The 25,218-nt window shown below is 37.3% G+C and overlaps 1 protein-coding gene across 2 annotated transcripts in view; it reads right to left on the bottom strand.

Annotated features, from left to right (window-relative positions):
• Window positions 1-3,814: 3,814 nt before the first annotated feature.
• The window catches only part of LOC145984458 (von Willebrand factor D and EGF domain-containing protein-like), a 243,675-nt gene continuing 222,271 nt past the window's right edge, over window positions 3,815-25,218 (bottom strand). For both annotated transcript variants that reach the window (XM_083118119.1, XM_083118117.1), the window contains exons 15-19: window positions 24,485-24,668; window positions 15,151-15,338; window positions 13,608-13,750; window positions 9,766-9,962; window positions 3,815-3,994 (exon numbers count right to left, since the gene is read on the bottom strand). In XM_083118119.1, the coding sequence (XP_082974245.1) occupies window positions 3,978-3,994; window positions 9,766-9,962; window positions 13,608-13,750; window positions 15,151-15,338; window positions 24,485-24,668 (729 nt within the window). In that variant the 3' untranslated portion in view covers window positions 3,815-3,977. The remainder of the gene's footprint in view (window positions 3,995-9,765; window positions 9,963-13,607; window positions 13,751-15,150; window positions 15,339-24,484; window positions 24,669-25,218) is intronic.

Raw genomic sequence — 25,218 nt, 5'->3', positions numbered from 1 at the left:
TCCCTATGCTCGTCCCTTCATCAGTTTCATCGTATCATCTTCACAATTAACCAAATGTGACAAAAAAGCGACGCTAAGTAACAAAAATGAAATCAAATCATTGATTGATTGCTCAAATTGGTTTATTTTACTTCGCTTTTCCGCCACCTTTGGTACAACAAAATAGATGAAGGAACACACACAAAGAACACAAATGGCCAATCCGAGATTCGAACCCAGGATCTCTGGCTTAGAGTCAAATCAAATAGTTTTTTTATTTTCGAATGTGGGTGGGGTTTACGTGTACTTTTTTCTAGTACTCATTCATAATTTTGCAATCTTTTCCTGTTATTGACATTCTTCTTTTTTGAAGGAATACTGGCCCTAAAGAGAGGAGGGGTGTAACTCACACCAACCCCACCCCTTGGAAACGCCACTGACTGCTACCCCAAGTGTCGACGTCACCGCACGTCACTGCTCGCTTGAGCAGCTTGTATGCCCACCTGCCCAGATCGTTCCTGGCAGGCATTGTAGACCCGCTGGGTACCCACAGTCTTACGATACCTAGTAGGTCTCAGTTCGTTCTTTCCATCAACTGCAGGCCCCTCCCTCTGCATGACGTAGTTGCTTCGAGTAGGAACTCCACCGGTCGCACACCTGTCTGCAGTGTTGCCAACTGCAATAGATTTCCACTACTTAGAAAGGGAACTCAAAGTCACATCGCCAATGAAATGAGATTTAAGAATGTTGCTTGCTACTTTTGCACCCACACACATTGAAATAGGTTTTCCGTGGTAAAGGCTCCATAAGAATATGTCGTAAACAACCAATAATCCAGGGTACTACTGGAACATGTCATGTTCAACGCCAAGGTCGCGAGTAGAGCAACACACTGTTCTACTGCGAACACCAGAGCCGTAGCCAGACAGGGTCCAGTGGCATTGCCGTTATCATCCCCCCCCCCCCCTCCGCCCTTCTGAAGTTTGGTAAACTACTTTGTAAAATTTGTTTGCAGTGACGAGTGAAAATGTAGACTGCAGATATTATTTCACTCAAAACTTGATAAAGGTTTAATTCACAGAATACAAAGAACAGATAGGCGTAAAATGATTTCATTTGATTTACGAGCTGAAGTCAAAGTAGCAGGTAGTAATTAGAATATTTTCTCTTGGCTTCAGCTATGAATGGGAAGATATTGAAAATATGTTGTAAGTATTTGAACAATATTTCTAGATTTTCTGTGTCCTATATTAACTTAATGACTAGGCTACACACACAACACACACATATAATTTACTTTCATATAATACTATTAAACCTTTGAAAATGGACTTGGTTTATGAAGCCAACCCATGAGCCCCCCCCATCCTGCCAATCAATTCTGGCTATGGGCCTGCAGAGGCGCAACCACGAATTTTCTTTTGGAAGGGCAAGTACCTGGATAAACATGCCAACAACAACAACAATAACAATAATAGTAATAAAGTAACATCAAAGGCATTATTATTCTCATAAATCATGCAAAAAGGGGATGGGTAGAAGTCAGTTCTAACGCATTTGTGTTGAAACAAAGGATTCCACATTTTTTTTTTCAACACCTTAATTTCGCATTAGCTAATAATGGAAAACAAGCACACAAACTGTTTTTGAAAGAAAGAAAGTGCATGATAAATGCATTCCAAATGTTCATATGGCATGTAAAATTTTCATGTAAAATATTTTATTTTCACATATGAAACATGAATTTGAATTTGAATTTAAAATTTTGGGTGCGTCAGCACTAAGGCTATTTTGCACCCGTCCCATTATACGGGGTCCAGCCCCTTATCGTTACACATAACAACTCTAACGTTGCAGAACTAAAATCATAAAATATTAAAATCTTCTGACTTTCGTTAAAAGATGAGGCTGTAAAAGAGCACTCAGCACAAATAATGTCAAAACACAAACAAAATTATACTGGCCATGGGGCCAGTCGCCAGAGCCTCATTAGTCTGCAGTCCAGGGTGTACTACGTGGAAGACATATGAAACATGGAGCGACGTAAAATAAGAAAATACATATGTTAACACTAAATTGTGTACGTATTCAAAGTTTTTTTAATGCATATTTAATTACATTACATAATCAATTAATCAATCTCATAACAAACCAACATTGATAGCAATGTTGGCATTGGGCTGCCATGGCATTCTGTGTTTTAAAATGTTTTTCATTTAGATCGTTCAGCTCCCAGGGCCGACCTCAGCTACCCCCTAGCTACGGCATTGAACTTGATGAGACTGTATAATATACTTTAATATATTTCTTTCATAAAATTTGAAATCAAGGGGTTGCAATTGCCCCTCCGTTCCCTTCTGCAGGTGCCCTTTGCCATCTGGAAGGAATATTACAAGAAATATATGAAAACTAATTCCATCTTGAGTATCCTTTAGCCTAGTTTTTCTTGTACTTTAATGTTTGCCCCCTTGCCCAACCCCGCTAGATTTAATTTTCGTCGAAAGTTAATGAGCAATGTCCCCTGCCCCCTGTGGTTGCGCCACTGCATGCCTGGTTAAGACACCATGTAATGAAAAACAATTAGTTTTCGATGAGGAGTTTTTTGTTTGCCCGATCATTCATTTAAATAAATGAAGCTGTAATATTACGTGCATTTCCTGGCAATAAGATAAAAACTGCTTACAATGAACTGAAATCGCTAAGTATATAACTTACTGTAAATTCTCCTTAAAGCAGAGAGCTCCTCCTAGGACTTCATAGGATCTTGGAGCTACGTAAGTAGGCAACACTGGCTGCAGCTGTCCACGTGATGAAGAAACGACTGGAGCGACACGCTGCCGGAGGGCTTTTTCCTTCCAGCAGGTTTTGCAGGTGCCCGGGTCTTGTTGACGGGTAAAGATGCAAGTAGACTCGTTGCCGTGGGCAGGCGAGCAGGTAAACCTGTTCTCACGGGGCAAGAAGCACGAGTAGGCAAAAGCTAGACTTTGCAGTACTCTGGATAAGACAAATACGTAATTGGAGTAATATCTTAAAGTTTTCTTCACGAATTTAGTGGCAAGTGGTTCTCAGTTGTAGTAAGAATAGGATTTCATTGTATAGAAATTAAGGAAATTTAAATTTTTACTTTTCCATTAGCCATGTAGATTGTGCTTTTAAATGCTTTGCAGCATTATAATTTGCTCAGTACCTTGAACACAGTATTACCCATTAATTTTATCACTGTAAAATTATACCTTCTTTATTCTAAAGAAGAAATGTGTTCTTTAAAAAATTTGCATACTTATTCCTTTTAACAATTCCATTTCTTTTGGATAAGATAATGTGGGGATCACCTGTCTCCCAAGGAGAATGCCCGTAATGATTTTTGTAATGGACAAAAGCTTGAATAGAGTTAGTCCCCCTCCCCCCTCCCCAAGTGGACGGGCAAAACTATGCCTATGTTTATAACCTTGCATTTTTAAATTTTCTCAAGGGCCTTCTTAGATCCCTTGTTTTAACATTTTAAGTACAAATAAGGGGATATTTCCCTATACATACTGAAGGCTGCAAAATGGCCGTATGTGCCAATACACCCATACACCCAACAATTTTAACTCAATCAATTGGACCCTCCTTCCTTATATGGGTAAAATTAGGGGCTGGGTGGGTGAGTTTCTGCTAGCTTCTGCTACCTCTCTTTGGAGCACAATGTTCACTGCTGTTGGAATGTAATCACTTTCTTCCATCCTTTGATTGGTAGTTGTTTCTTGGTAGTAAGTATTTTTACATACTAAGAAAAACTCTGTTAAAACATATAATACATTTTATTAGATAAAATATTCTAGTACATGTAGGTTTATTGTTAATGAATTTCAGTGGTTCATTTTAACAGCATGGCAGACAGAAACTTTTGTGAACATTGAATTGCATTGTGAAATGCAAATATGATGGCTCCTGATTGTGTGACATGAGATCTTCATTGCAATGGAACTGATTTCAGTTGTTGGTTTTCTGGCATTTCAATTGTCAAAGTCATCTGCAAAAGTAAGATTACGTGAAACAGGAGAAAAACTAATGTTACTATTACCAATGGCAGTAAAAACACAAAATAATTATATACAGGGTGTTGCAAAACAACTTCAACAATGCTTGGGTGCTGGTAGGTATCATAAAAACAAGTAATTTTCCTTATAAACTTTACCTCGAAAGTGCTTAGTTTCTGTGCTATAAGTGCTTAAAATCTATCATGTATGTATGCAATCCAACACAGCAAATGATCGCTCTGACATAACTTCCAGGGACACGTGGCAGGGCTGTCACTAGCGTTCCTCATTAAGGGAACAACAACTTGGGAGTCTTACCTGATTAAAATACAAAAGAATAATGGTAATTGCGATGTTGTAGGAAGTATTTTTAATATTTACAAACAGACCAAGACAAAGAATTTCCAATATATTAAGATAAAGATAAAGTTCCCCATGCATAGAGCACCATGCCATGAAGACACATTTAGTGATGTAAGGGTAGGGCCCCACACATTCTCGATCTCGGCCATTTTTGGAGGAGAATGTGATTAGCATCATGCTCTGGCCACCTTTACTCCCCCAGGGTTGCCCCCAGCTACACATTGATTTGAGGCTGGCTGACCTTATATCCTGGGAATTGAACCTGGGTCTTCCATTAAATGCAGACAAATTCAAGTGTGTTCATTCCAAAATGTTTCCATTATGAAATCTACGAATGAACAAATGCAAACACAATCTGTTGACTGCCTCATTTCAAACATGCAGACTGTAATGTTATAACAATTTATTTATTTGGAAATTACATCGAGATATGTCAGCCAATTTCTAATAAAGTCATCAGACTCATCACATAACACAAGGGCAAGTTCCTTTCTTAAAAGAAAATAATGTAAAGGGCTCTTGCAATAAAATTAAAAATGCAGTTTAATATAAATAATTCAGAACAAAACTAAAGGATCTACTTCTTGTTAAGAACTACAGTAAAACCTTGTTAATCTGGACTAATGGTGGGGGGGATAAGTTGACCAGTTTAACGAAAGTCCGGATTAACTGAAATAACCTAAAAGAACAGTAGAAAGTGTGTTAAAACTCCATTTATAGCAACACAACACGTTTATTATGGTGTATTTAAAGGGCATAGGACTAAATACACTATACAGTACAGTACAAAGTCTGCGGGAAACAGAATTTTATCAGTTCTTTGGGAAGTTCTGTTGAATTCTAGCCACATTTAAAACCTTTCATTCTGGGTTTTTTTTTTTTTTTTGGTCTCTTGCCTGTCCGAATTAAGCTAAGTCCGGCTTATCAGGGTCTGGATTAATGAGGTTTTACTGTATAACCAAATAATCCATACTTATGTCAATAACTGAGCCTTTGTCCTAAAATAATAGCATATCATTCTGTTTAACGAAATATCTTATTCACATGCAAGACATTCAGCAAAATGTGAGTAAAACATATGGTACGAAGAAACCTCGGGGTTGGTGTCTACAGCGCACATGTAAGAATCACAGAGAAAAGTGTTATGAGGCCAAGGTAAATGAATAATCAACATACAGAAGGTATTCTAGAAAACCGTGGCAACAAGGATTCACTAAACATGTACTGCCTACGAACTTCATTGACAAGTTCAGTGTCAACTAATACGCATGTGAGGAAAATTATTTGCTGTTACAAAAGCTGGTTTCAAGAAATTTGTTCAGATTATTTGCAATACTAGGGAGATGTGAATTAAAAAGCATGTTACTACAATATCTCTCTCTCTCTCTCTCTCTCTCTATATATATATATATATATATATATATATATATATATATATATATACACACACACACACTAACTGGGTCATATAAATGCTCTATTAATGAAGTTATATCAAGTTTAATTTTCATCGAAACTAGTTTGGTGCCTGTGCAAGTTTATTCAACACTTCACAATATCGAATGACTTTGGTTCACAAACAGAGATACTCATAATACATTCTGTATTTACTTGGGAATTAGTTTCTTTTTTTTGTAACTGATTTTTATCATCAAACAAGAAATATTGTTAAGCAAAAGAGAACCATTGAAAGCACGTCAAAAATTGTCCACATTTTTTTATGATACACTGGAGTGTAAGGGTGACATTTTTGAAAGGCACCCAAATGTCAACCTTTAATTCACTCTGTTGCAGAAGACAAGCAAGATTCTGACATGATCAGTTTCCTGGATAGTCCTCGTTTTTCTCATTTTACTTAATCTTTCTGTTTTTGGGAAAATCACATTGGCAAGGACAAATGATCCAGTGGCACCTTTGTACAGGCAGAAACTTGAATCCGGAACCTTCAGTGGTGAGATTGTATGTCGATCACTCACTGCAATCGGTCACTGAGGTGGCTTGAGATTTGAGAGTATTCCTTTTCAGGATTTCGTGTTGTCTTGTGTTTTGTCATTGTTCATTCTGAGCACCCTATACAGTTCAGTGCTTGACGTAAGTATGGATAATTTGGTTATGGCTCTTAATAAGGAGTTGGTTGATCCCTTTATTCTGAATTAATTAATGCTTAAGTGGCATTTTTCATTCAATTGCAAGAATCCTTAATGTTATTTTATTTTCAGTAATGGACTTGGCCTCGTATTATTTGACAGACTCTATTAGAAATTGCGCTAACATATCTAGGTATAATTTCCATATAAATAAATTGTTATAATATTACAGTGTGCATGTTCAAAATGAGGCGGGAAACACATTATGTTTGCATTTGTTCATTCGTCGATTTAATGAAGACCTGTCACGCGTGTCTCTTGCGATTATTTCAGTCCCGGTTTGGAATCCCAGCCTGGGCATGGGTGTTCTTTGTGAGTGTCCATTCATCATTTCATTATATCATATCATATTATCACATCATTCATAATATCATATCAATTTCATCAAATCATCACTCTTCACTCATCCTCATTTTCGCGATAAACCAAAAGTGGCAGAAAAGTGAAGTAAAATAAACAAACCAATCAATCAACCATCAGATTATTGACATTGTATGGCACTCGAAACATGATGGAGGCATTTTAGAATAAACACTCTTGAATTTCTGTCTGCATTTATTGGAAATTCTGTTTCTTGGCCTGTTTGTAAATACTGTAAATAACTCTTACAACATCGCAAGTACCATTATTATATTGTTTTTTTTCTCACGTAAGACTCCCAAGTTGCTGTTTTCAAGTCATCTCTCTTAACAATGGGAACTAGTGGCAACCCTGCCACGTGTCCCTGGAAGTTATGTTAGTGCGATCGTTTACTGTGTTGGGTTGCATACGTAGAGGTTAGATTTTAAGTGCTTATAGCGCAGAAACTAAGCGCTTCCGAGGTAAAGTTTATACAGAAAAGTTACTTGTTTTTATGATATCTACCAGCACTCAAGCATTGTTGAAGTTCTTTTGCAACACCCTGTATATCTATTTAGCTATATGATACATATAGATGCATACATTAGGGGATAGCAATAAAGAATTTCATTCTAAATATATGTCAAGGTGTTATGATATGTATGATAAACTCAATCTAATGAAATATGATTTTATGACTCATTTTTGGCAAAGTGTGTTGGCAGCTGCATTTTAAAATGAAAATGTCAGGATTTGAAGGAATTCAGTGTATAGTATTTCCACCATCCTCCTTTGTTGAAAATGGACACTTGCCAGTCTAAATTTTTACTGGTAAGCTGCAATGCAGACCTCAGAGGCCTTGGGTTCAAATCCTAATTAAGACACAGATGTTTCCTTATGGTTGTTCTCTCATCTATTATATCAGTTCATTATCAGAATTAATTTACAGGTAGCAAAGTCACATAACTAACATAAAGTTATATTTTTCTTCCTGATCATCCTGTTCTGTGTAGCAACCAGCTTCTTACTTCTATGTTCCTAGTTTAGTTGGTTTCCATGTGGTCCAAGAAAGGGGATATGTATAAGTAAAGGTGAGTGGTGATTACTGCTAGTAAAATATTATACAGGTGAGGAGGAGGGTAAGGGGACTAGTTAATTAGATGGTGGTGTTATATTCTTATACTAAGATGTACAAAGCATTTTTTGCAGGCATCTATAATGATCTTGCCTGTGCCACATATTTTGTTCTCTTGGAGTGTTTTGCATCAATTATTTGTGACAAGTCCCATGTTTTTGTGTTTATGCTTGTGGCCCCACAATGTGATTTTGTTCTGTCAGTCACGTTCCAGGTGTTATTCTTCCAAGATCTATTATAGGAAATTTCTGTTGGGAGGTTTATCTGATATGACCATTACACAAATTTTAACTTTTTGCTCTTTACAAATACAAAGTCCGTTTACTTTATCGATTTTTGACTGCTGAATCCAAAACTGACAGTCAAAATTCTCCATTAGCTGTACTTTAGAAATAAAAATTGAGATTTCTGTTATACATGTTTGATAATGTGTCTTATGGAAGTCAAGGAAATGGACATCTTTGTTTACACTCTCAATGTCTCACCTGCTACTTGTATGAAATCACTGGTGGCTCCGTCTGCAAAGTCCAGCAGAAATCTACTAATATAGAAACATTCTACCTGCCTTTGTATCACTGTTCTATGGGGGAAATGTCCTGATGGAACCATACCCCATGTTCATCACTTAGGGCACAACTGTCTTCAGGGAAGAAATTAAGATGCAAGTTCAGAACATGCATCTTCATTAACATGTTGCACCGGAGTTTTTTATAAGTACATATGTAAGGTCTTCCACAAGTCCCTTATAATTGTCAGACCTCAAGTTTCTCAAGAACAATGTGGAATCTGTTCATGGCAAATATCAGGCATAGCAAATCACACAGAAACTTCCTTTTCATTCAACCATGTATTGAGAGTAAGGGGAACATGCCAAGCAACACTCATGTGGAGCCCAAAGCTTGTCTTGCTCCTCTACAAGACAACCGAAGTGCAGGAAATCTGCTATTTTTTACTGATGGAGACAATGATCATTAACAATGCTTAGGTTAATTATTGTGATGAATGATAATTGAGTGAAATTATTAAAAGAACATATGCTAAGGAACTCCCATGCACTTGTCAGGACTTGAACCTTTAACTTTGCTTGGTATACAAATTTAACAGAAATCATCACCAATCTTAACTAAGCTCTGAAAATTGCTGTAATTTTGCTGCATGGAACTATTGCAACATTCCATGTATTTACACTAGATTTCCTTCTTGATAATGTTTTTACATGTTGTTTCCTCTTTTATATATTTTTACTTTGTAAAACCTTTCAATAATCCTTTACTGATTAATGCCATGTGCCAGCATGATCAGATACTCTATAAATAATCTGAAAGCTAGAATTTAATTTTTCAAAGGTACACACATTACACTGCTGTGAATGATAGCAGCTCACCAAGATCAGAAAGAATTTTTCAAAGAGCAACGTGAAATTGGTATTTTATTTCTTCAAATGTGAAGAAGTAATTTATATCTTTGAGAGTTGTAGAATGATAGCAAACAACACATATGCAAGATTCCTTTTGTTTTGTGATTTCAAGATATTTAATAAAGTAAGAGACATGTGAGTTTAGAGTCAAAGTCAATGTCAAGGGAATAGCAGAGCCAAAACCTCTTTGTAAATGAAAAGCATAAAAACTAGCAGTGTGAGGAACTAGTATGTAAATGAAAAAGAGAGAGGGGAGAGAAAGAGAGAATGATTGAATGAATTAAGCTGATTTCTGTAATACTAACTATGTAAAATATATAATTATAATTTTCTAAATAAAATATGAAATCTACACAGACATACCTCCTTTTGGTGATTCTGCATGACTTTCTTGATAGTTATCTTCAGTGTAGTAAGGATTATAATAGAAACAAGGTCCTTCTAAAATAGGTTTACATTTGGCATCTGCAGTACAATTCCAGCATTTTGAATCTATAACCCACATATCTAACGTGGAACTGCAGTGATCATTGTAGCATACACCAACCTTTATAAGTGCCCTGGCAGAAGAAAAACAAATAATAGCTTAGCTTAAAACAGAAGGAAAAACTTTTGAACTTGTTATGGCCCATTATTCAGGTACATGGATATTTTTCTTGTACTTATCAAATTATGATATTTTTCCAGCTGAGTATTCAAACAGAAGAGTTTCTTTAAGGAATTTAAAGGTAGTTGGAGTATGTTATGAATCATACCTTCAAGCTTTTTCAGGGCATTTACTAATCATGAATTCTGAAAATTATGTGGAAATTATTGGTCTTTGGATTTTAACATGTATTATTCATGAATTTATTCATGAACATTAAAAATTACATTTAGTAAGACCTCATTCCAAACAGCTGCAACAAAACACTACAATGTATTTTCATCATAATTGTTTTGTAGTTATCTACAATGTAAGTTTTCAGCTTATCTTTGGGACACACCTATTTCAACCCCTCCAACAACAAAAACTAATTCACTTTGTGCCATCCAGCCTGTCAAGACTCTGTCTCGTTTGAGAGACTGGTAAACTACCAGGCATTCCAGTTCAAATGCCAAGATATCACATTGCCCAAATTTAAGTAATGCTTCAGATCAGTGGATCACGGCTGTAGTTGTTAATAGTAAGGTTCAAACTTTTCTTTACTTCTAAACACAGTTAGCCACTCGGTATCAACTCAATAATTCTATAGTTTTTCCAAACCTAGAGAACTGTTATATCAATTTAGAACAAATATAAGAATTGTTATTTTACATACCATATTGTTATTTGAAGATGACATTTATGTGAAAATTGTGATGAAATAAAGAAAGGGGGACATGCCATGTCTTTCCTGATATATCAATCAAGACCTAATTTAAAATGTCAAATTAATTTCATGTGTAGCTGCAGGAAGAACATGAACAAGAGGTTTTTACTTGTTTATGAATTACTGTAATCTTACCCTGGCCAGGATTTATGAATGTGGAGGTAAAGGCTGACATCAAGATCCCCCAACCATCTATACACAGTTTAAGTTACAACTTTTAAGTCAAGTTATCTCAGATGGTTAGTTTATTCTTTTATATTTTTATCACATTTCAGATATCTCATTTGTTCATTATGTGACTCTTTTCAAAGTAATTTCCCTCCAGTGGAGGCCCAGGACTGCATCTCTTGTAAATCCAGGCCTGATCATATCTTGTATAATTCTGCACCTCCCATAAAACTGCCATTGTGGCTAGAGCCTACCATACCTATTAGTTGCTTCTAATAAGCAAGGAGGGCTTCCCCATGGTGCAGTTGTAGCATTGTTGCCATGTAATCAAGGGGTCTCGAGTTCGATACCCGGTGGGAGGCACATAGTGGTTCGGATCCCACTTTAAACTGTAGGTCCAGTCCCGATTAATTAGCCTTACTGTGCATAAAGTGGACTTAAAACACCAACTCAATCAATCAATCTAATAAACAAAGTGTTCGTAGGTCACAATTTTTGTTTCAAGAACTCTGGTAATTCCTCTTGCTTTCCAATAACAAAGTTAAGGAAGTTGAAATATAAAGCTTAAATTAATTTAATCTAACTGTGTATGTGCTCCAGTTTTCATAAACTTACTCACTAAACAAATGTTTCACCAAAGGACAGCAAAGCTTGTTATGAGATATAACTTGTGAACATTTCTATTATTGACAGAATTCATAAGCAAAATATTCATGATCTGAACACCATAAAAATATTTATTGAATTATTTATATTTTCCTAAAGGGTATATTGGCGATATATGCTTAATTCGTTCAGGTGGACAGAGTAATCTTTGGGAGGGTGGTTGCTCACCCCTGTTGCCATTCCTAGTATTTAGGTATTTACTTAACAAAACTAAACTGTATGATGCACACATTTATATATTTTTATGAGATAATTTTGCACTAAATTACAGGCTGTATTTGGAGATACATTGGATCAGTTATATAATTGGCAGTTTTGTTGATAAACTGATCTATTTTGGTCTATAATAATTACTGTATAATTTGTCCCATCCCTAAGTATGTGTGTAAGAAAAGTGTGGGGTGTGTGGGGTGTATCATGGGTGGATCAAGGAAGTGGAGGGAGAATTACCCTTCCTGAGATGTTAAAATGGCTGAGGCATATATAACACAATCCAATAAATGTTTAATTAAATTAATGGGTGTCAGCTTAACATGTTGACTGCCAGGATAGAAGAAAAAAAACCTGTGGCCTCAATGTGTTATTACAAGAATATAATAAAAACATTGAAAGCAATATGTTTCTTGATGAATATGTAAACAATTGTTATTTTTAGTTATTTTATGTGTGTGTGAGTCATACAAAACTCATGTGGCAGTAGTATCAATTATTACGCTGCATGCCATGTGAATTATATTTGACTTGCAGCATATTTTTTTTCAAGCATTATTGTTTCTTTTCTGAGTATTGTTATTGGTTTTTCTGAGCATTGTTATTGTTTTTTTCCTGAGTATTGAGTCTTTTGTTATTTGTAACATGACTCTGCATATACTAATGTATCAATATCATTCGAGGAGTAGGCCAGCAATAATTGAAGGCCAAATGCACAATCTGAAAAACTTGAAAACTGTTCATGAGTGAAAATGTTTTTTTGTGTACTTGTCAGATTTAGGTGAAATTTATAGGCAAAAATAAATATAAAATAAGTTAATATACATCTATTCATCCACACTTTTAAAATTGTTTTTATTAATTGTAACAGTAAGATTTTCACAAACCATCTATAAAATATTGTCCACAGGGCCACTCTTCATGTAACATGTACGTTATAGCATGGTAGCATGAGTTGCCAGTGCACTATGAGGCTCCCAAGGTAAAGAGACGTGTAAGTTAAATATGCTTCATGAAGCCCCGACCCTAAAACTAGCATGAGTTAAATACAACTCATGTGGCAGCTAACGTGTTAAAAAAAGAAAGCCATTGAAGGAAAATATAAACTTGAGCAGATAACAGAATTCTCTCTTCTCTATTCCTGGCTGATAGTGCCAGTGATATGCAAGTGTTCTAGTAGGAAGAGACTATTACTGTGTTCATATTTACACAAAGTTTTCTGTAGCCACTCAAGATACTTTTGAATAAAAAAAAAAAATTTTTAAAAAAATATTTATGTAAGAATCCACTAGCTTATTCCACTAGGGAATGCAGACAACTTTGAATCGAAAGCAAGTTCATATTATTTGATGCCCATTGCTCCTTGCCTAGTGGTAGAATTGTAGTCAAAAGCAATTATTCAAATAACAACAAAAATATTATGCATATTCTGAATCTGTATTTTAAGTAGGAATTACCAGCACTTGAAGTGGAAAATGTTAACTGGGGGGATATATTTGGACGAGCCTTGCAGTTAGCTGGGGGATGCTCCTATGGTTTAACATGGTAACAATGAGACAGGTGGGGGAATGCTTTGCGAAAATTTTGCTAGCTGGGGGGAAGCATCCCCCTGCATCCTCCTCACTTCAAGTCCTGAGAATTTACACAGTTCACACTCAAACATTCTCATGAGTTCCTGTAACATAAGAATTACTTATAAATTAAAAAATACCATATATTATTATACTTCATACTGTACATTACCATACTGAATTCTTCAACTTTGCTTTTGTTTTACTATTGAGCTTATAAATGTGTGATTAAAATTACCTTGTACTGTCCTTATTGAATTGTTTTCCTATAGAATGCACATCTAATTGTGGTAGTGAACAAATAACAACTTGAAAGCTTAGAAATTCGGCCACAGTTCGTACATTTCCCTGTGAAGTTTGGGTATTATCCTTATCCTTAACCTGTTGAAAATAATAGAAATGACCCATTAATTAATGGAAAGTAATAATTAAAAGCTTTAGAATATATCGTCAGCTTACAAAACCCAATAAGTCCACCACAATTTATCAAATTAAAAATAATAATAATAATTGTCTTTATTAAAATAGAGATATTTTGTAGGAAGAAAGGCAACACATGATCTATGTGCAACAGCATGCCACATAAAATCCAATTTCTCCTATCTGATTTTTATTCAAAGTTATTAATGTTTATGGGAACAACCAAAGTCAAGTTTACAACTTTCTTTTGTGTTAAAATCCCCTAAGTCCAAGTGATGGACTTAGCCTGTTCTTTTTTCACACTTTTAAAATTATATTGTAGTCAGCTGAAATCCACTAAGTCCATTTCCTTGGAGTCTTTATGTATGGCTGGTGGCATGTTTGTTGAGAGAACCTTCAGTCATCTTAGCTACTTTCTTTAGTGTTTTTGCTATTTCAACTGTAAACAGCTTGACATGAATTCTTAGACTTCATATTTACATTTTATAAAGTAATTCCAGTTTTGACACGTGGAAAATACTGACATTGAAGCTAACATGTGTGCTGGGAGGGAAGAGAAAGTGCAGGAGAATAGAAAGTGGGCAACATGCACATTAATAAAAATTTCGGTAACTTATTGTCCACACTACTTTGTTTTAAAGCTGCATGGGCTACTTGCATAATGAACAAAATTCATAGCATTTGTTACATCATTTCAATTTAAAAGACAGTGGGGTTTATTATTATCAGACACATACTTTAAACATAATCATTGATAATTTTATAGAAAACCTCGAACTTCAAAACTATGTATCAAAACTCACATTTTGTGTCTTAATTGGGTTTTGGATGTACACTGATGATATGCTGTCTCTAGACTACTAGTTATTAAACCATAAAAATAGTGAAGTTGTATCAAAACCAACATAATTTTTCACTAGTCATATGCAATGGCAACAAGGTTTAATTGCCAGGTGAAGAAAATGGTTGCATGAGGATATGAACATACTAGTACATCATCCTGTTGATGTTAGATAAATCTTAATACTGTATCTAACAGTGTATTCACAACTAAAATATTCTTTGCTTTGTATGAATATTGAAAATTTCAGAATTATGATAATCTAACAGATGTATGGACATGGGAATATTTTTTTTTATATAATGCAAGAAAATAGATCAAATTGTTATATTTTTGTAAAACTTACTCAACTTTAATGCTTTTCACATTCATTGTGTAGGTACATATTACATTGTACTTTACTAAGAAGTTCTGTAGTTATTTAATTTCTTCAATGCTTTTGGATATAATAATTATGTATATTCCTATCAGTAATAATGACTGAACTTTTAAAAAATACAGTATGGTGTAAGGATATTACCTGAAATACTTCAATCTGACACTGTAAATGTGGATGCTCAGCAAAATTATCTCCTGAAACAGCTGTATATCTACAAGATGCCTTTCGGACATCACATGGGGATATTTCAAGGCCTCTTAAAACAGGTGGTGTGTAGATATTAACTGAACAATCACTTCCTGCAAAGCCTGAAGAGCAGTAGCACACTCCTGTGTCAATGAGAAAAATTGTAATTGCCAAAGAGAAGTTGGAGTTACATAAATTATTTGCACTTTATTCAGGTTTAGAGAAAATATGCAGTTTTAGTTTATTCTAACATTTTAAATCTTATGCTAACAGTTTAACTCTCATACTAATTTTTAATAAATTTCCATAAGTTTCCTTAACAGAAATGTCTGCAGAAATTTCAGATTGCAAGATACACACAAGGAACCACACACATTGTAACGTTTTTAAGATTTTAGGAAAATTGTGAACCATGGGGAAATGTTTTTCTACTCAAAAGGAATCATCATTAAAAGAAACATACAGGGTGATTCAGTAAAAGCATGCAAAAAGGAAACACACAAAATAGGTGATTCACCACTGAACAATTTGAGATAGGAAACCTAGGGTCGGATAAGCATGTGCAATGAGATATGGGCTCAAACATGTTGAACTCTAGCATGTACCATCATCCAGAGGAATGACAAATAAGTGATGTGTATCAACAGTTAGTGGCACTGCTGATGTACAATGAGTAGAAACATTACTCACATTGATTTACCCATATGAGTTACATACTTGACATTTTTAAACTAGTGCCATAGCATTGGCAAATGGATGTTAACAACGTAGAGTTAACAACAGTTGTTCAAAATGACTGCAACTAACCAGAATTCAAGCATGGCAGCAGTGCACAAGATTGGGCTGCACCCTGTGTTATGAATCACATCAAAAGTGGTGACAATCCTGGCAACTAACTCCATATCCGTATCCACTGGAGTCTCTGATTTGATGTATCCCCAGATGAAAAATCAAGTATGAGGCGCATCCAGAAAGTAAGTTTCCATATTTTTTTAAAAAAAAAAACCAACACAGTTTCAGGAAACCATTTATTGGCAACAGGTACAGCAAAGGTTCAGCTATTTTTCAACATAGCAACCACCAGAATTGAGACACTTGTCGTATCGTGGTATCAACTTTTGGATCCCACTGTCGTAGAACTCTGCCGCCTGTGGACGAGCATTGTCATGGAGGAGCACAACACCTGCAGTAAGCATGCCACGCCTCTTGCTTTGAATGGCACGTCGCAATTTCCTTAGTGTTTCACAGTAATAGTCAGCGTTCACCGTTTCACCTCTGGGGAGGAAGTCAATGAGCAAAATGCCCTTCCTGTCCCAAAACACGGTGCACATCACTTTCTGTACCGACAGTGTCTGTTTGAATTTCTTCTTGACCGGAGATCCACTATGCGCCAATGCATTGACTGCTGCTTGGTTTCCGGGGTGAAGTGCGAAATCCACGTCTCATCGCCCGTGACGATCCTGTCGAGGAAATCATCGCCGTCATCATGGTACCATTGCAGGAATGTCAGTGCTGCTCCTAAACATTTCATTTTGTGTTTGGGTGTCAGGTTTTTCGGCACCCACCTGGCACACAATTTTTTGAACAGCAGGCGCTGCGTGACAATCTCATGCAACACGGATCGCGATATCTGTGGAAAAAAGCTACTCAACTCCATAATCGTGAAGCGACGGTTCTCTACGATGCGCTGCCGCACCAGCTCAACCAGATCATCAGTGATGAGGGAAGGACACCCACTGCGCTCTTCATCATGGACACTTCGACGACCTTCCGAAAACTGCCGACACCAGCGACGCACCATCTGCTTACTCATAATGTTCGGCCCATAGACCTCACAGAGCTGACGATGAATGTCAATTGGCGCAATGCTTTGTGCATGCAGGAACTTTATCACCGACCGAGCCTCGCATGCGGCGGGAGAAGGAATATGAGCTTCCACTTCGGACCACTGCTGCCTTGCTACTGGCGCCGGGCGGGATCTGTCCACCTGGCATATGATTGATATGTCTTAGCTCTGCTGCGCATGTGCAATTTACACGGCTCATTATGTTTACTTTCACGGGAAAAAAATAGGGAAACTTACTTTCTGGATGCGCCTCGTAGATTCAGGCCAGGGAATGGAGCCTCCCCATACAATCCAGCGAGCAGGAAAGGTAACATCCAGATAGTTGCAGATTAACACTGAAGTGGCACAGTGCTCTGTATCTTGCTACACAGGCTTCTCCCACCCTAGGTCCCTATCTCAATTTGTTCAGTGGTGAATCACCTATTTTGTGTGATTCTTTGCATGCTTTTACTGAATTGCCCTGTATACTTTCTCTGGAATGTCCAAAAGTATTCTCTCCTCCCCAATATGTACATATTGGTGCTGGAAGTTCCACAAATATCATATGGCTGCATCATAATCAGTGCTAGGGTGACCAGATACATATATTCAAAAAAGAGGACAGAGCATGGCAAAAAAGGAGGACAAAATCATCAAAAAGAGGATCGCAAAACTGGCAACACATTTGCCATTACTCATAATTTAATGAATATAAACTATATTACCAACACCTTGCTCACAGACACTACTGGGATGGCCTTTTTCAGTTTCTCTTACTTTTAAGCAAAGAAAGCAAACTCCTAATCTATTATTTAACACTTGACAATCATAACTAAGAAAATCTATAATTTGAAGCACAAAATTTTGCTTCTTTTTCAATTCTTGGATAATAGATTGAAATATGCTCACAAGTGAATCCAAATGTAACAAGCAGAGATGGCCATTCGACTTCGGGTTCGTGAGGCCCAGCCTCCGAGTTGAAGGTCGGCCTGAGCCTCCAAAATCCATCTCGGCCTCCGACCTCACACAGCCTCAGCCTCCGACCTCCAACTCGGCCTCCTGCCTCACAGATTCTCAGCCTCAAAGCTCAAGGTTGACCTACGGCCTCACACGGCCTCAGCCTCCGAACTCCAACTCGGCCTCCGACCTCGTATGGCCTCAGTCTCTGACCTCCAAATTGGTTTTGCACGGCCTCAGCCTCCGAGATCAATGTCGGCATCCAGCCTCACACGACCTCAGCCTCCGAACTCCATCTGGGCCTCTGGCCTCACACGGCCTCAACCTCTGTACTACAACTCGACCTTGGCCTCACATAGCCTCAACCTCCAAGCGAGGTCGGACTCCGGTCTCAAACAGCCTCAGCCTTCGAACTCCATCTTGGCCTCCGGCCTCACAGAGCCTCAGCCTCCGAACTCCAACTCAGCCTCCGGCCTCACATGGCCTCAGCCTTGCTAGGCTCCTGGAGGCAGAGGCTGAGACTGAGACCAGGCCTCATGAGTCCTGGCTTCCGGAGGTTGGACATCTCTGGTCTGAACTGGCAAAAATTTGTCAAATTTATTCAACAGTTCATGGGAAATCCTGTGTGTGTGTGTGTGTGTGTGTGTTAATGAAAGGGGCTAATGATTACACAATATAATAATCATATTTGATGTAACATAGGATTTTACTAGGTATGGAACATTTCTATATTTTCACTTTTTTCAGAACAAAATCACCTCAGGTATGGTCTGCTGTCCTCGCGTTTCCTAACCGGGGTGGTGAACAGGAGCATATACTTTCTTTTCCAGGAGACTCACGACAATGACTGTACAATTTCTGGATGTGGTTAAAAGATAGTCCAGAAGTTAGGGACTTTCTATGCAGAATACCCTCGACAACATCTGACAAAAGTAAAATAGAGAAATAGGAACAGACTGCACCTACGCAACAGAGAGCCAAGCAAGATGCCAAATAAATTAATGCAATCTACCATCGAGGACAAAAATCACCTATGGCATGGCTCATATCAACAACTGGTAGAAGGCGGGCTTCCTTTCTGAAGGAAAAAGACATTTTCACAAAGTCCATTGAAAGTGAGATCGGATTCTGCATTCATGTATGGAGAGCTGTTCATTTGATATGCTTGCGAGGCCCAGCCTCCATCCTCACACGGCCTCAGCCACCGAACTCCATCTCTGCCTATGGCCTCACATGGCCTCAGCCTCCTAACTTCAACTCGGTCTCCGGCCTCACATGGTCTCAGCCTCCAAGCTTCATCTCGGCCTCCAGCCTCACATGGCCTCAGCCTCCGAACTCCATCTTGGCCTCCAACCTCACATGGCCTCAGTCTTCGGCCTCACATGGCCTCAGCCTCTGAACTCCAACTCAGCCTCGGCCTCAGCCTCGCAATGGTCCTGGAGGCCAGGGTTAACAAGTGAGCTTTCCAAAATTTATTTCCAAAAAAGCCAAATATCGATTTTAGGTAAGTTAGATTGGAACAAGAAATATCATTTTTAATGCCACGAACATTTCTAGCACTCTTTCAATTCAACGGCAGGAAAAAGAGACAGCCACTTTATACTTTACTTCATATTCGTTTCTTCCATCCTTTAAAAGCTGGATATTTTCTTGCAAGATCATTGTTGAATATACACTTTTGCTTAGTTATTTCATAAAAGTAAATATACTTAATAATCAAAATTCTCACTATGTGTTTCTGCATTGCATATGTATGACTCTAAAAGGAACATGCCGGAGTGGTTAGCACAATGCCAGGGTACCGGGTTCGAATACCGGCCTGGGTATGGGTGTTCTTGGTGTCCATTCATCAAAATCATCATATCGTCGCTCATCCTCATCTTCACGATTAGCCAAAAGTGGCAGAAAAGTGAAGTAAAATAAACCAAATCAATGAATTGAAATGGAACTACACAGACTGCATGCGTTTCAGCAGTCTCAGAAGGTGAAGCAATGAGTTAAATCAATAATACTAATGCCTCAGTCGGGAAAGTGGTCATGTTTATTACCCAGATGCTAGGTGGAATTGCTTGAATACTTAATGCACTCTAAGTAATGTGTCTTAAATGAAAGCATTGTCTATGCAGCACATTTGCTGCACACTTGCAATGGTCGATGCTATACTTTTTTCAAATAAGAGGACATTTACCGATTTTTAAAAAAATCCGCCTGAACACCGGACAGACTCCTAAAAAGGAGGACATGTCTGGATAAAAGAGGACGTCTGGTCACCCAAATCAGTATATTTGATCTAATAGTGTCCTCTTAATTACACTGCTACAGCACTGAGTGCTTCCTTTTTTTTAAATTTTGAATTATTTTCCTTACCAGTGCAATAATGGTCGGGAAAGCAATAGGTAACCTATCTACACTATTCCCACGAAAACTTAGAGGCATTTGCACTTATCCTCTGGTGTTCCTTCAGTTGCTGATATGCCTCTGAAGTGACCGGTTCCCCTTAGGCAGCACTCAGTACGATGCGCGAGAATGTTTCCTATCTTAAATCATAGATGCGTGCCATGAATTTGGCGAAAATAAGAAGAATAAAACGATGGTATGTTGTTTGAAATACAAGTTATTTGTGTGCAGAAGCCATTGCAGTAGCCATATGAAATGTCAGAGTTGTCAAAATAATGATATTGAAAAGTCACAACATTCAGTTCCTTTTATTTCAATCAGCATTTCTTTTTTACATATATCTTGTAAAAGTAGGATAAACATATTGAGATTGAAAAACATTTTGTAAGTTTCTTAGAGTTGTGTTTTTTACATTTTATTGCTTTTTCCATGTCAGTAAGATTTTGACTGAGAAATTTGTAACAAATATTTCCTTTCTAATCCCATATAAGTTGTATGACTTCAATTCGTTTTGAAAAATACCTTGATTTTTTTTTTAAAAAAATACGTTGAAAAATTTTTAAGTATAAGTTGAAAATTTTGTACATGGTGAGTTCACTTTTTGGTCCCTTCAATATGTGACAAAGTTTTAATTATTTTTAGAATAATATTTGGATGCATTTGCTTCAAGAGTCTAAGCTTGAGATATCCATGAGATACTTTCCCTTATTATTTAGTTTATTTCCTTTAATTGCTAATAAAATATGTCCGAAATGGACATGTTTGCATTCATATATATTTCGTTTGATTTTCAGTAAGTGCTAGTGTAATCCAACATCGATATGCATCAATAATTCATGTAAATAAAGTTGTTTTTGATAGGGCGGCACTGAGTGCCCTCGCACAGGACATTTATGTTACTATGAGGACTCGGATGACGGAGAGTTAATATGGGCAAATGAACCTATATTGATATATATCTTCAATTGATGCTAAAATCAATGTTCCATATTTTTACATATAACTTTCATATTTTCAAGCATTTTCCGACATATATTCCATATTAATGTCCAGGGTGGCTCATGATAAAATTTTCACCTGGGCAAGGAGGATTTTTGGTGCCTCCCCTACTTTCCACCCTGCCACCCCTCTCCTCAACTTTCTCCTCTGGTCCACCTACTTTCCGCTTTATTCCAATAAGAAAAAAAAGGCTGGGTGGCCCTGTTCATGCTATTAGTACATTTTACCTTCTTGTGTTAAATACCAAAAGTTTTCCTTTTACCTGTATTCTGTTCGTTTCTGCTCTTTGTTTATTTTAAACCTTGACAATAGACAATGCAACTGTTATTCTAACATTCTTTTCAACAATGGAGAATGCAAACTCAAGCATTTGAGGTGAAATCCATTGATTCTTTAAAAATATATACTCTCATTACATCATGTGATAATGACCCCAGTTTTATTGAACAACAGGAGGAGATTCACATATTAACACTTTATTAGTACATATAAATTCATTCCCTGTTGATGAATGCTATTCATGCAGAATCATAGGGTGACTTGATGCTAGTCAAACTCAGATAGCAGTTTTCCAGAAGCTGCATGTACAGAAGTTTAAAATGTATGGAAATATCAGTCAATGGTTCAGTACAGAACACTCAAGTATTTAATTTCAGAACAGCATGGAGACTTTGCCAGGAGCAGGCCTGAGAGAGATGTATTCTGTTAACTCTGGCCCAAAATAGAGCCCACGTAGCCTGCTGCGGAGAACGATATACTCAGACTGTTTCATTAGCAGAAGAGTCAGTGTTCAATGCCCTTAGTGATTCACTGTGTGTCTTTATCTGGATAGCTCATTGTACTTGGTACACACCCTCCAACATCCTTTAATGGGATCTTTTAATGTAGGCATTATTATGCTGTGCACCAACATCATGTTTGATTAATGGACACTTCTCCATATTTTCGAATGAAAATTGTAGCAGGCTGTAACAACATACTCAGCAATTAGAAATGCAATGGAACCTGACTTTCTCTTTACAATTGCCATTGCAGAACCTTATCGGGCTGTCATAATCATTGAATACCTGGAAATATAATATCTTATGCTTGGTGACTAGCTTGATTTATTAAGAAATCTATGCAAAAAATGCAGGCTTGCCTAGGACTCAAACTTTGGTCTCTGGAATGCCATGCCATTTCTCTACCAACTGAGCTACTGAACCAAACCTGGTTTCATCTGATTTCTCACTTCCACTGTTTTACAAGTGTAGAATTGTCTCAGTCAGTGTTACCACAACCAAAACATTGATGATGTTAACAGTCCCTAGAATATCCCAGCATGAAGCTATATATCACTTTATGATATGGCACACATGGAGATCCAAGTTGGAGTCCTGGCTGAGCCTGCATTTTCACTGAAATTTCTATGAAGTATAGAAATAGCTGTGTGTGCCAGCTTGATCTAATTTGAATCTGAAACAGCATGCATGGTAGATGTCTCTACACATTCTATATCTCTTAGAACTCTCTAGGTGTGGAAGGCAATATTGATGCAAGGGTAGACTGCATTATTCAGCAATTGTTATCAGAAACAATGCATGAGGTGTGCTCATATATGGTCCAGAAATATAATTTTTAGGGCACACAGATTGGACTGATGACTGGTAGTATTGCACAGTAGATTTCTGTGTCATTCACTAGCAATATTGCACAGCTCTGCTCATTTGCCCTTCTCAATCCAAAATGTTGTCAGTTGGAGTGAGCATCCAGGTGGAACAGTGATGTGGGGGTCTAGTTTCTGCTGATGGTGGTCTTGAAGAAAATACTTTCACGTGATTGTCTCCTGTAGTCTTAGCTGTGGTGCACATTCAACAGGTTGAAAGGCTTTTTCTTGTATGCTGTCTACCTTTTTAAAATCAGAGCACACTATATACTCTCATTAAAGTAGTTCCCAAGTTGTACTCATGATACTGGATCAGAAATCAAAACCCAGAATATCTTCATCAAATGCATAACATAGAATATTATCCACTGAAAAATTGCCAGTATGATCACTGCCTTATTCTTAGTCCAATCACAAGGCTCATAACAAATACCTAAGTTTTAAATGGAAACTATAAATTAATAGATCTGAGAGCAAAGGTAATAATAGGTAAATTGTACATTGCTATTTTCATTCTCTTCTATTTTACAGGGCCTCCCCGATGCGCAGTGGTAACATTGTCACCTTGTAATCAAGGGGTCCTGAGTTCGATGCCCGGTGAAGGCACATAGTAGTTCGGGTTCCACTTTAAACTATAGCTCCAGTCCCGATTAGCCTTACTGTGCATACAGTGGATTTAAACATCAACTCAATCAATCTTCTATTTTACATGTGTATTTTTAAAGAAGAAATTATTCTGATGATGGAGGAAAGGTTGTCCTCAGCTTCATTGATGTTTTCGCGTCTGTTCTTCAACCTCACATTACATGCAACAAAATGTAAGAACATGGTAATAGACAACTTTTTTACTATGATCTTTGCCACTAGCTGTGCAATTTATACTATGAAAACTTAGAAAGATAGGTTTAACATGTTTAGGTCAATCCAATGCAGGGAATTTTAGTGTACACATTTGGAAAAAAAGGTTCCAAGAACCACGTGTGCTAGCAGATGTGGACAATTTTAAAGGATACTATTAATTATGCAAATATTTTTGTGCATATGATAACCTATCTATACAAGACCTGATACATATTGTGTCAATAAATTCATTTAAATCATAAAAGTAAAAAAAAAAAGTAAAGTGCTCCTCTGTGCTTTGCACCATGTCATGAAGGCATGAAGGGAGTGTGAGGTTAGGGTCCCACACTTTCTTGATCTCTGCCGATCTGGGGGTGATGTGATCAGCACCATGCCCCTGGTCGCCTTTACCCCCCAGTTTCCTCCAGGTGCCCACTTTATACGATGCTGGTTGGCACCTGAGCCGATTGAACAGGTTGAAAATTCCCGGTTTTCCCCCGCCGGGGATCGAACCCAGGTCTCTCACATGGTAGTCAGACGCCCTAATGACTGAGCTACCACGGCTTAAAATTTAAATCATATTAAATTACATAATCTGTGTAGTTAAACAATTAGCTTGGTCTTACCTTCTTTACATATACCATTTTGACTACAGTTGTTGATGCAAAGCAAATTTAATATCCTGACTGGAGGAGCTACATGGCCATCGCTAGTTTTCTCCCAAAGTGAAAGATTTCTATGTAGTTCCGTGCGACATTCATCTTTTAGGTGGTTCAAACTTACTGCAGCCCAAGATGTGCTGTTTGTTAACTGGAAATATAGATAATATCTATGTCAGTGTATATCCCCAATTCGTTATGTTTTATAGAATTCACTAGTATACAATAGATTATTAAATGTGTAGGATAAATGAGAAGTTCAGAGTGTCCTTCTCTTCCAAATGTTGTAAAATATGTATTGAAATATACAGTGTGTATCAGAAGTCCCTTACCACCCCTTGTAAAATCGACAGTGATGTATTTTCATGGAATTTGATATAGGCCATACAAAAGAGGCCTAGGGGGACACCTTTCAGAGTATGTCACGGGGACGGCCACCATCTTGGTTCCGCCATCTTGAATTCAACTTTTTTATTTAAAATGATAGGTGGGTCATGTGATACACGACCATAGGCTAGAATTTCGTCAGGATGTCAAATCTGAAATCAGATTTCATGTAACTTCATTTGGTGAAAAGTTATTGGCAACTGAAAGTGATGTTTACCTGTTTGTTGCAGGTGCTGAACCATGCTGTTAACAACTGAGGAACATATCCAGATTGTCAAACTGTGGGGTGGGAGAAGTGCCCATGCAGTGGCTGC

The sequence above is a fragment of the Lepisma saccharinum genome, chromosome 2 (assembly GCF_977018435.1).
Source record: "Lepisma saccharinum chromosome 2, izLepSacc3.1, whole genome shotgun sequence".
NCBI classification, from domain to species: Eukaryota; Metazoa; Arthropoda; class Insecta; order Zygentoma; family Lepismatidae; genus Lepisma; species Lepisma saccharinum.
Note: the sequence above shows the minus strand (reverse complement) of the source record. Positions and strands in the feature narration are given on the sequence as shown.